General features: G+C 34.8%; 1 protein-coding gene across 2 annotated transcripts in view; it reads right to left on the minus strand.

The window, feature by feature from the left end:
* EDIL3 (EGF like repeats and discoidin domains 3) overlaps window positions 1-13,515 on the minus strand; it is a 458,360-nt gene that overhangs the window by 158,183 nt on the left and 286,662 nt on the right. For both annotated transcript variants that reach the window (XM_023215003.3, XM_023215004.2), the window contains one exon: window positions 12,661-12,842. In XM_023215003.3, coding sequence (XP_023070771.1) covers window positions 12,661-12,842 — 182 coding nt within the window. The remainder of the gene's footprint in view (window positions 1-12,660; window positions 12,843-13,515) is intronic.

The raw sequence follows: 13,515 nt of genomic DNA on the forward strand, positions 1-13,515 counted from the left end.
TCAGCCACCATGCCCAGTCCCAGACGCAGCTTTTTAAAAATGCAGAGCAACTGCTATATGGTTCATCATGTATTCCAAAGAATCTGGAGTTAAGATCTAAAACACAGCTTGTTAGGGAAAAAAGGCAAGCAATACAATATGCACTACTATTACCATAACTGGGTAAATGACCAAATAATTTGAGATAAAATATATTATTTTTCAGGACAGAAGCATTAAGACATTTTAACTTAATGCATAGTGCTTGTTTTAATTAAAAAAGAAACATCTGTTTTAAAAACACACAACTATGTATGAAAAACTCATTTCTAATTAACAACTTCTATAGAAATCATAATTTTCCATGTGGGATCATAGTTTTTTTAAAAAAAGCATTAGAAAAAGCAATATACTAATGTCCAGATATAATTAGCTTTAAAGAGGTGTTTAGTAAGAAAGGGAATATAGTTTAGTATATATGGGCATATAGTAATTTTCTTCAAGAGAAAAGGATAAAATATTTTCCACTTGATTAAGGCAGTATTAAAAATGAATTAGATTGTATGTAATTCAGGTTCTGTAACTAGAAAAAAAGCTGAAAATGAAAAAAAATCTACTTCTTTAATCCTGATCTTTTGAAAATGATTTTTGTATCTGAAAAAGCTCCAGATGTCTATACATATCAAAAAAGTTTTTATACACATTACTTACAGACATATGAAATGAAATAGATGATTAGTCGTTTTTTTCTTTCTTTTTTTTAATTTTTTTGTAGCATTCTCAATCCCACTGTTAACAAACTTGTTAAAAAAATCCATGCGTGAAATTTGTACCACAGAAATTTATAACAATTTGTGCTCACTTAACTCCCTTTTGGGCCGATATATTCTACATTAACTATAATTTTCTTCAAAATGCAGAAGGTAGATGGTCTTGTGTTTGAATATGTTAAGTTTTATAACAAAGAAACATCAAATAGCCATTTAGAAACGTTAACTGTTTCATGACTGATGGATAATGCTTACTTGTGAGTTGCTGCCAAGGCTGCCTGCCTGAAGTTCAGAGAATTTTCATGGGTTACTTATTTCTCATTATGTTTCCTCATTTTCTTCACTGTTCTTTCCTCTCCCTCCAGCTTAGGTGGTCATCACTACTTGCAGTTCCAACAACAAGGTTCCCACCTCATCAAGCAAAAGTGTTTTTTATTTTATTTATTTATATTTTTACTGCAACTCAGGCAGTATAAACCCAAGATTTATAAGGAGACAAGATGTATTTTCACTGTGCAGTCTGAGCATGACCTGTAGTAGGCCTGTGGACCAATTTAGATGTTTCTGTTTTTACCAAATATAAATTGGTACCAGTTGAGTAGGGTGCTGCTGAAAAGATACCTGAAAATCTGGAAGCAACTTTGGAATGGGGTAACAGGCAGAGGTTGGAACAGTTTGGAGGGCTCAGAAGAAAACAGAAAAACGTGGGTTAAGTTTGGAACTCCCTAGAGACTTGTTGAATGGCTTTGACCAAAATGCTGATAATGATATGGATAATGAAATCCAGGCTGAGGTGGTCTCAGATGGAGATGAGGAACTCGCTGGGAACTGGAGCAAGGTGACTTTTGTTACGTTTTAGTAAAAACACTGGCAGCATTTTGCTCCTGCTCTAGAAATTTGTGGAACTTTGAACTTGAGAGAGATGATTTAGGGTATCTGGCAGAAGAAATTTCTAAGCAGTAAAGCATTCAAGAAGTGTATTGGGTGCTGTTAAAAGCATTCATCTTTATAAGGGAAGCAGAACATAAAAGTTTGGAAAATTTGCAGCCTGACAATGCAATAGAAAAGAAGATCCCATTTTCTGAGGAGAAATTCAAGACAGCTGCAGAAATTGGCATAAGAAATGAGGAACCGAATGTTAATCCCCACAACAATGGGGAAAATGTCTCCAGGGCAAGTTAGAGGCTTCATGGCAGCCCCTCCCATCATAGGCCTGAAGGCCTAGGAGGAAACAGTGGTTTTGTGGGCTGGGCCCAGGGTCCCCCTGCTATGTGCAGCCTGGGGACTTGGTAACAAATTGTTACACATTTCTGTAGTACAAATTTCACATATAGATTTTTTTAAGAAGTCAAGAATTGGGGTTTTGGAAACACTGCCTAGATTTCACAAGATGTATGGAAATGCCTGGATGCCCAAGCAGAAGTTTGCTGCAAGGGTGGGGCCCTCATGGAAAACCTCTGCTAGAGCAGTGCAGAAGGGAAATGTGGGGTCAGAGCCCCCACACAGAGTCCCCACTGGGACACCACCTAGTGGAGCTGTGAGAAGAGGGCCATCATCCTAGAGACCTTAGAATGGTAGATCCACCGTCAGCTTGCACCACGTGTCTGGAAAAGTCACAAACACTCAAAGCCAACCTATGAAAGCAGCCAGGAGGGAGGATGTACCCTGTAAAGTCACAGGGGCAAAGATGTCCAAGACCATGGGAACCTACCTGTTTCATCAGTGTGACATGGATGTGAGACATGCAGTCAAAGGAAACCATTTTGGAGCTTTAAGATTTCACTGCCACACTGGATTTTGGACTTGCCTGGGGTCGGTAGCCCCTTTGTTTTGGCCAATTTCTCCCATTTGGAATGACTGTATTTAACTAATGCCCATACCACCACTGTATCTAGGAAGTAACTAAGTTGCTTTTGATTTTATAGGCTCATAGGCTGAAGGGACTTGCTTTTTTCTCAGATGAGACTTCAGACTGTGAACTTTTGAGTTAATGCTGAAATGAGATAAGACTTCGGGGGGACTGTTGGGAAGGCATGATTGGTTTTGAAATGTGAAGACATGGGATTTGGGACAGTCTACAGGCAGAATGACATGGTCTGGCTCTGTGTCCCCATCCAAATCTCATCTCGTGGCTCTCATAATTTCCACATGTGTGGAAGGAACCTGGTGAAAGATAATTGAATCATGGGGGCGGGTCTTTCCCATGCTATTCTCATGATAGTGAATAAGTTATAAGATCTGATGGTTTTTCAAAACAGGAGTTTCCCTGCACAAGCTCTCTCTCTTTTTGCCTGCTGCTATCCACATAAATGTGACTTGCTTCTTCTTGCCTTCCACCATGATTATGAGGCCTCCCCAACCATGTGGAACTGTAAGTCCATTAAACCTTTCTTTTGTAAATTGCCCAGCCTTGGGTATGTCTTTATCAGCAGCATAAAAACAGACTAATACAGCAAATGACCCATGGCTTCCATGCACACTGAAGTTTGAGAAATGACTATCTTTCCTCTCACAAATTCTATGGCACATAGAAAAGGAACATATTAAGATCATAGCCATATTTCTAAAAAGGTAAGAGAGTTCAAAACCGAATTTTCTCAGTGATAAAATAATAGAACTGAAAAAACAACTGGTGAATTAACTTTCAAAAGAGAAATTATGACATTGCCCTAGTATTATACTATATCACACATATCAAATATATCAGCACAGAATAGTAATACATAGTATAATGGAAATTTCTTTCCTTGTATTACATAAATATTATGCTAATGTAGTTTTTACTTTAATAAAAGCCCTAATAAAAATAGGCTGTTTGGATATACTATAATTCAAATGGAGTAGTTAGCAAACCATGTAAGGCCAGGCCACATATATTTGTTGTTATGTTTACTCAGCTTACTTTTATCTTTCCTGGATTCAGAGCATCCTGAAAGTAGGTGTTATCTTTTTTCTACTTCCTAGTAGGGGATAGAGTGTAGAGTACACATTCATGAAGTAAATGTTTGTGGAATACATGAATAAATTAATAGGTGGAAATTCAATGTATATGTATTCTAGAAAAACATATACATTTATATAAATAAAAACCCAGACATTTAAAAAATAAAATTAATATTTTACTACAAATAGCTATAAAAGAAAAGAAAAACACAGAGAAATTGAAAATGAATATCTTGAAAATAAATAAGAAATAGTTATCCTGGCTGAACCTCAGTTAGTTAGCAAAGCACCCAGAATTTAAAATATGCTTGTTAGAATCCAAGACATATTTTTATAATTGTGCAAAGTTGCTATTTCTAACATGTTAATCAGAAAGAAAAACTGATATTCTAGGATGCTGATGAGTTGATGTTTAATATAGTGGTTAATTATTAGTTGGAAAAAATCTAGATAAAGAAATAAAACTCCAAAAAACTCGAAAGTTGAAAAAAAAAAAAAAAAAAAAAACTTAACTGCATGTATCAGGTCTTTAAATCCAGAACCAATTATGAGCATTGTGGTACTATTAATAATTGCATGCTGAATATATAAATATAAAATGGCAATTTCAATTTTCGTTTCATCAAGACATTGAAGAAAACGAAATTGAATACTAATTAGTGCATGTTTGTCATGCACCTGAAAGATTAGGGGGTTACTGTGCTCATTATAAGTGAGTTTAAGCAAAATACTCAAAGGTTTCGTTTGAAGGACTGAATATAAATAGTAGAATTAGGTGACAAGGGAAATTAACAATGAACGATCAAACACAGAAAATCTGGTATATCATTTGATTTCACAGAATGTCTTATACATGATTTTATCTTACAAAATTGATAAAGTTTTTCCTTCTAAAAATTAACTTAGAAAATATATTATTAAAGAATGCATTAATAAAATATATATATTGAGCATAATGCATAAGTAATTACTGAGTAACAATGTTGAGACTAAGAAAATTACTCAAAACTATATGATCACATAGAAATTAAATAACCTGCTCCTGAATGACTTTTGGGTAAATAATGAAAGTAAGGCAGAAATCAAGAAGTCATTTGAAACTAATGAGAACAAAACTACAATATACCAGAATCTCTTGGACACAGTTAATGCAGTGTTAAGAGGGAAATTTATAGCACTAAATGCCCACATCAAAAAGTTAGAAAGATCTCCATTTAATAATCTAACATCACAACTAAAAGAACTAGAGAACCAAGAGCAAACCAATCCCAAAGCTAGCAGAACACAAAAAGTAACTTAACTCAGAGCTTAGCTGAAGACTGAGACGTGAAAAGCCATTCAAAAGATCAACAATTGTGAATGGGAGTTCACTCATGATTTGGCTCTCTGTTTGTCTATTATTGGTGTATAGGAAATACCTGGGGATATAGCTTACAAGGGACATGAAGGACCCTTTCAAGGTAAACTACAAATCGCTCCTCAAGGAAATAACAGAGGACACAAACAAATGGAAAAGCATTCCATTCTCATGGATAGGAAGAATCAATATTGTAAAAATGGCCATACTGTCCAAAGTAATTCATAGATTCAATGCCATCCCCATCAAGCTACCATTGACTTTCTTCACAGAATTAGGACAAACAACTTTAAATTTCATATGAAACCAAAAAAGAGCCCGTATAGCCAAGACAATCCTAAGCAGAAAGAACAAAGCTGGAGGTACCATGCTACCTGACTTCAAACTATACTATGAGGCTACAGTAACCAAAACAGCATGGTACTGTTACCAAAACAGATATATAGACCAATGGAACAGGACAGAGGCCTCAGAAATAATGCCACACATTACAACTCTCTGATCTTTGACAAACCTGACCAAAACAAGCAATGAGGAAAGGATTCCCTATTTAATAAATGGTGTTGGGAAAACAGGCTAGTCATATGCAGAAAACTGAAACTGGACCCCTTCCTTACACCTTATACAAAAATTAACTCAAGATAGACCTAAAACCATAAAAATTCTAGAAGAAAACGTAGGCAATACCATTCAGGACATAGGCATGGGCAAAGACTTCATGACTAAAACACCAAAAAGCAAAGGCAACAAAAGCCAAAATTGACAAATGGCATCTAATTAAATTAAAGAGGTTCTGCACAGCAAAAGAAACTATCATCAGAGTGAAGAAGTAACCTATAGAATGGGAGAAAAATTTTGCAATCTATCCATGTGACAAAGGGGTAATATCCAGAATCTACAAAGAACTTAAACAAATTTACAAGGAAAAAAAAAATCAAAAAGTGGGTGAAGGAATAGAACAGACACTTCTCAAAAGAAGACATTTATGCAGCCAAAAATCATATGAAAAGAAAGCTCATTATCACTGGTCATTAGAAAAGCACAAATCAAAACCACAGTGAGATACCATCTCACATCAGTTAGAATGGTAATAATTAAAAAGTCAGGAAACAACAGATGCTGGAGAGGATGTGGAGAAATAGGAACACTTTTATACTATTGGTGGGAATGTCAATTAGTTCAACCATTGTAGAATACAGTGTGGTGATTCCTCAAGGATCCAGAACTAGAAATACCATTTGACCCAGCCATCCCATTACTGGGTATATACCCAGAGAATTATAAATCATTCTATCATAAAGACACATGCACACGTATGTTTATTGCAGCATTATTCACAATAACAAAGATTTGGAACCAACCCAAAACATGGCATATATACACCATGGAATACTATGCAGCCATAAAGAAGGATGAGTTAATGTCCTTTGCAGGGACATGGATGAAGCTGGAAACCATCATTCTCAGCAAACTAACACAGGAACAGAAAACCAAACAGTGCATGTTTGCAGTCATAAGTGGGAATTGAACAATGATACCACATGGAGACAGGGAGGGGAACATCACACACTGGGGCCTGTTGAACAGGGCAGCAAGGGGAGGGATAGCATTAGGAGAAATACCTAATATAGATGATGGGTTGATGGGTGCAGCAAACCATAATGGCACGTGTATACATATGTAACAAACGTGTACGTTTTGCACATGTACCCCAGAACTTAAAGTATAATAAATTACAAAATATCTGATAATATTTCTTAGCGATACCTACATTTCTTTGAGAAATTGTGTTTGTTTTTCAATAAATATACCAATTTTGATTTCAATCTGAAAATTCAGCTCAATTTACTCTGATAGTTTGGAAATAGTCCTGTTATGCTATTCCATTTAAATTGTTAAAGATATTATTATTACTATTAGAAAGTTATAGAACACAAAAACTTAAGGCCATTTTTCTTTCACCCAAAAAAAAAAAAAAAAAAAATTAGTGGAAACCAACCCATCTCACTTTTAGCTTGAATTGAAAACAAACCTGCAATACTAATAGTTTTATTTTTAACTTGTATAGCTCTAAGAATTATTAATATTCAATCTGAGTTCAGTACATTGTTGACTGGACACCACAACATATCCTCCAATGATAATTTAATGAAAGTTACTAGTCCAACCTGTGTTGCAATAAACATACTACATTTTTGTATTTGAGAGCTTAAAAATACTGGTCATAAAGAAATTGTAAGAGCTTTGAATTAGGCTAATTATATATTTTGTGTAAGCTTTATAGCTCTGGCAACTTGGATTAGATAATTAACCTGTTCGATTCAAGCTGTCTAAATTTATAAAATGATGATAATTATACCTACTGTATGAAATTGTTCTGAGAATTAAATTTAAAAATCACCAAAAGAAGATCAAGAAATTCATGAGGTGGTTACTGAAAAAATTAATAAAATAGATAGACTACTAGCTAGACTAATAAAGGAGAAAAGGGAGAAGATCCAAATAAACACAATTAGAAATGACAAAAGAGATACTACAAATAACCATCAGCAACTGCTATGAACACTTCTGTGCACAAAAACTAGAAAGTTTAGAAGAAACGGATAAATCCCTGGAAATATACACCCTCCCAAAACTGTGACAGGATGAAATTCAAATGAGTAGACAGATAATAATCTCTGAAATTGAATCAGTAATAGATAGCCTCCCAACCAATAACAGCCCAGGCCCAGATGGATTCACAGCTAAATTCTACCAGATATACAAAGAACTGGTACCATTTCTACTAACACTATTTCAAACAATCGAGGAAGAGGGACTCCTCCCTAACTCATTCTATGAGGCTAACATCATCCTGATACCAAAACCAGGCAGAGACAAAACAAAAACAGAAAACTTCAGGCCAATATCTTGATGAATATCAATTCAAAATTCTTCAACAAAATACAAGCAAATTGAATCCAACAGCACAACTAAAAGCTTATCCACCACAATCAAGTAGGCTTTATCACCAGGATGCAGGGTAGGTTCAACATATGTAAATCAATAAAAGCGATTAATCACATAAACAGAACTAAAGACAAAAACCACATGATCATCTCAATAGATGCAGAAAAGACTTTCAATAAAATTTAACACCTCTTCATATTAAAAACTCTCCATAAACTAGGTACAGAAATAACATACCTCAAAATTATGAATCATCTATGATAAACCCACAGCCAACATCATACTAAATGAGCAAAACATGGAAGTATTCCTCTTGAAAACCGAAACGAGACAAGGATGCCCTTTCTCATCACTCCTATTTAACACAGTATTGGAAGTCCTGGCCAGGGCAATCAAGCAAGAGGAAAAAGTAAAAGGCATCCAAATAGACAGAGAGGAAGCCAAAGTACCCCTGTTTGCAGAGGACATGATTCCATATCTAGAAAACCCCACAGTCTAGGCCCGAAAGATCCTTAAGCTGATAAAATCCTTCAGTAAAGTCTCAGGGTAAAAAGTCAACATACAAAAATTACTGGCATTCCTGTACACCAACAACGGTCAAGCCAAGCACCAAATCAGAAATGCAATCCCACCCACAATTGCTAAAAAACAAAAACAGAAAAAACACATCTAGGAATACAGCTTATTAGGGAGGTAAACAATCTCTACAATGGGAACTACAAAACACTGGTCCAAGAAATCAGGGATAACACAAACAAATGGAAAAACATTCTATGCTCATGGATAGGAAGAATCAAAATCATTAAAATGGCCATACTGCCCAAAGCAATTTATAGATTTCAATGCTAATCCTATCAAACTTCCAAATAACATTATTCACAGAATTAGAAAATAATATCTTAAAATAGCCAAGACAATCCTAAACAATAACAACAAAAATAAAACCCCCACAAAGCTAGAGGTATCACATTACCTGACTTCAAACTATACTATAGGGCTACAGTAACCAAAAGTACTGTTTTGATACTGATATGAAAACAGACATATATTCCAGTGGAACAGAATTGAGAGACCAGAAATAAGGTTGCACACCTACAACCATGTGATCCTCCACAAAGCTGACAAAAACAAGCAATGGGGAAAGGACTCCCTAATCAATAAATGGTGCTGGGATAGTGGTTAGCCACATGCAGAAGATTGAAACTGGACCCTTTCCTTACATCATATACACAAATCAACTCAAGACAGATTAAAGACTGAAATGTAAAACCCAAAGCTATAAAAACCCTGAAAGACAACCTAGGCAATACCATTCTGGACAGAGGAACAGGCAAAGATTTCATGACAAAGACACCAAAAACAATTGCAACAAAAGCAAAAAATGACAAATGGGATCTAATTAAACTAAAGAGCTTCTGCACAGAAAAAGGAACTATCAACACAGTGAACAGACAACCTACACCATGGAAGAAAACTTTTTCAAACTATGCATCTGACAAAGGTCTAATATCCAGCACCTATAACAAACTTAAATTTGCAAGAAAAAACAAACAACTTCATTAAACAGTGGGCAAAGTACATAAACATAATTTTCAAAAGAAGACATACATGCAGCCAACAATCACAGGAAAAAAAAAACCCTCAAAATCAGTTATCATTAGAGAAATGCAAATGAAAACCACAATTAGATACTATCTTACAACAGTCAGAATGGCTATTACTAAAAAGTAAAAAAAAAATAACAGATGCTGGCAAGGTTGAGGAGAAAAGGGAATGGTGATTCACTGTTGGTGGGAGTGTAAATTAGTTCAGTGACTGTGGAAAGCAGTAGGAAGATTTCTCAAAGAACTAAAAACAGAACTAATATTCGACCCAGTCACAGCATAACTGGGTATATACCCAAAGGAATATAAATTGTTCTATGATAAAGGCACATGCCTTTATGTTCACTGCAGCACCATTCACAATAACAAAGACATGGAATCAACCTGAATGCCAATCAATTGTAGACTGGGTAAAGAAAATGTGATACATAGACACAATGGAATACTATGCAGCTTCAAAAGAGTGAGATCATGTCTTTTGCAGGAAGATGAATGAAGTTGGAGCAAACTAATTATCCTTAGCAAACTAATGCAGGAACAGGAAACCAAATACCACATGTTTTCCCTTAGCACCACTTATAGTGGGTGCTATATGATGAGAGCACATGGACACATAGAATGAAATAACAGATAGTGGGACTTCACCAGAGGGTGAAGGATGGGAGGAGAGAAAGGACCAGGAAATATAACTAATGCATACTAGGCTTCATACCAGGGTGACAATCTGTACAACAAAACCCCATGACATGAAGTATACCTATATAACAAACCTGCACATGTACCCCTGAACCTAAAATAAAAGTTTCAAAAAAAAAAAAGAAAATTGGTAGTTTTGTAAAAAAAAGCATTAGAAATATATTATCAAAGAACACAATTATAAAATGAATACATTGAATATAATTCTTAAATATTCATTGAATAACAATTTTTTTAGTTTTTCACCCATTATATTTGAGGTTCTTACTCTAATATAAAACCCTTCATATTTACTTTAACTGTTTTTCTCTGAGTGCATTATCATCTTCAGACCAAAAGCAAATTATCATCATCCCACTGACCTTAAAAATAAAATAAGTTTTAACTATTGTTCTTAAGAGAATAAATCTAAATTTCTCTCAGTGTTGACCACTGTCCTGTTCGATTAAGATTGTTTCTGCCTATAGCCACTGAGATGAAGGGAATTTAAACATCATGCAATACTTTGAAAGGAAGAATGATGCATAGTGTTAAGTAGGCAATACGGGGACAAAGTAAAGTGAACAACCGGATATGAAACATTAATAAGGTGTTTCTCAGAGTAAACATTGCAAAAGCGTGCTATTTATGGTTTATAGAAAGACGGCAATCATTGAGGCTCACAAACATAATTTGTCAAACAGAAACCCTGATGTAAACTGGCGATATCATCTCTCAACAGTTCTGAATTTCAGCTATGAATATTAATGTCTAAGGTTTTATCATGACCACAGTCCTACAAATGCATTTCAACTAGAGTGATTAAAAATGTCTCTGGAATGATCATTCATTAGTAAATATGATATAATTATTTTCTATTATTCTATGCATATTTTAAACCTTAATTGATCCTTCACGAGTGCGATCAAAACTGTATAGATGTGCCATTTTCACTATCTGGAGTTCATTTTGCATACATGTCTATAGACTGAAAAAGTCAAGTATAACTTAAGAAGCAATTTTAACAAATGCATGTAAATATAAATTCATAAAACCAAACAACAACTTCAGGTAACCTTATAGAGCTCTATAGATAAAAGAAATGTTTATGAGACATATAAGAACACCTAAGAAACATGAACAAAGAAAGTATCTGAAGGAGATTTTGGCCCAGTTTTTCATGTATGGAAGTCTTGCCTCTTAGCCATAAATCAATTTTCCTTTATACCAAATGCCTGTAAAGTAGTCCTTGTATAGTACACCTAATTATGTCACATCAGGGATTTCCATGTTTCTTTGACTTAAAATATGTAGTCAACAGAACAGATCAATCACCTAAACTAATCAAAATTCTGCAATATCTCCCTATCCACTGAAATAAGGCTAATACCTTTTAGTATGACTCCTGAAGCACAGCAAACTCATACACTACATTTGAACATATCCCTCCAGCAACCTTTACTCAAGTCATGATTTTCTGCATAATATTCCCCAGATTGTCACATAGCACCTTTGATCAGGCTATTCCCTAGATATTTAGTCTCTACTGAAAGCCATCCTTCTCAGGTCTAGCTCAAAAGCTATCTGCCCCAGGTGAGTTTCTCAAGATAATTAATGGATTCTTCCTCTGACCACAGGATACTGAACTCTTCCTTCCTTTAGTACACATCAACAATTTGTTAGATAGTTACTAATGTGCTTCCCCCAACAGAGATTTACTGTTTCACAGGTACCAGTTTTGATCATCTTTCTGTACTCCTAGTACATAGTTCATCTAAATGCTCAAAAAGCATTGAAACGCACAGAAATATAAGCTGTAGGCCTTGTTACCCGCTCTGGGAAATCACTTAATATTTCAGTATATTGTTGTTTTCTCCCGTTTTAAAAAATACCTGGTTGATGAGAATGAATAACACTATGAAATGAAACACCCTCAGCTTGAAAGAAGGTGTATTTGAGGTATTGTTACTATGATTCATGGTATATTTTATACTTGCATTTGTGGACCCACTTCTTAGAGACAGAAAAAAATAGATGTAATTTTTATGTTCTTGAAGTATCATAAGTTGCTGCTAAATGTTAACACAGTGGTAACGAACACATGGAATACAGAAAGTCTCCTTCTTTGATATGCACCTTAAAATAGTGGTATTTACACCTGAATATTTTTAACGTTTTTGATCTTTTTAACCAGCTTCTTAATGGAATGTGCATGTTTTTTACTTATCAGAATTGTGAGCTAATTTGAACTCTTCACTAAATTACCCTTTCCTCTGACCATAAGGAAGAGTCACACTGAGTTCTCACTTGTCTGCTTTTTAAAATGACCAGAATCCTTTAAAAATGACGTGTAACATTAACCTTATCCCATCCCATCTGTTACCTGAATCCATGGCCATCTGTCATTTTCTGCAGCTGTCCACGCATTTATAAGCCCCTTCTTATTAAGACGTGCATAGTAGGGATACCATTTTTGGAGTCCAAAAAGAGCTCGGTGAGTAGAGGAAGCCGTGATTTGTTGGTTTGATATAATTCCACCTTCAATTCCCAATGGGCCTGAGCACTCTGAGAACAAAAACAGGAAAAAATATGAATGTATTCGAAATAATGCATGTACAACATGTGTCTGTTAGATTTGATAGGATTTTTTTTTAATGATTTGAATTTGCACTACCATGCCATTTACTCCTCACTCCCTTTACAGATCTGTTATTGATCTCTACATTAAGGAAACAATTCTTGCTTCTCATGACACTATCTTCTTTCTTAGCTTTGAAAGTAGTCACTTAATAGACACTTCCCTTCTGCATTATGATTCTGGTGTCTGTACTGATAGTTTTTTGTTGTCGATCACGTCAACAAAAGCATAATGCTCTTGAAAGGCTTATCTCATATTTTATTTTCCTGGAGATTAGCATGCCTCAGAAATTATAAGCTCTCAACAAATATCTTTCTATCCATCATTTCTTGATTATCATAAAGCTGAGTTTTTGTCAAAATCACTTTTGTATTGATTTAGCATTTCTCATGTCTATAAACTTTATAACTTAAAATTTTGTAGCCACCATCAGTTATGCTTCCACAACAAAAGGGAAATGGGTAAATCTGTTAACATTTAAAAATATTATTATAATAATCCATGATATGTTATAAATTATAAAATATATGTAGACAAATTATTTTTATGAAGAGAGCAGGTAAACTCTCTGACAACATTATACGTGACAATGTGTACAAC

This window comes from Piliocolobus tephrosceles, chromosome 4 (assembly GCF_002776525.5).
Source record: "Piliocolobus tephrosceles isolate RC106 chromosome 4, ASM277652v3, whole genome shotgun sequence".
In the NCBI taxonomy this organism is placed as follows: domain Eukaryota; kingdom Metazoa; phylum Chordata; class Mammalia; order Primates; family Cercopithecidae; genus Piliocolobus; species Piliocolobus tephrosceles.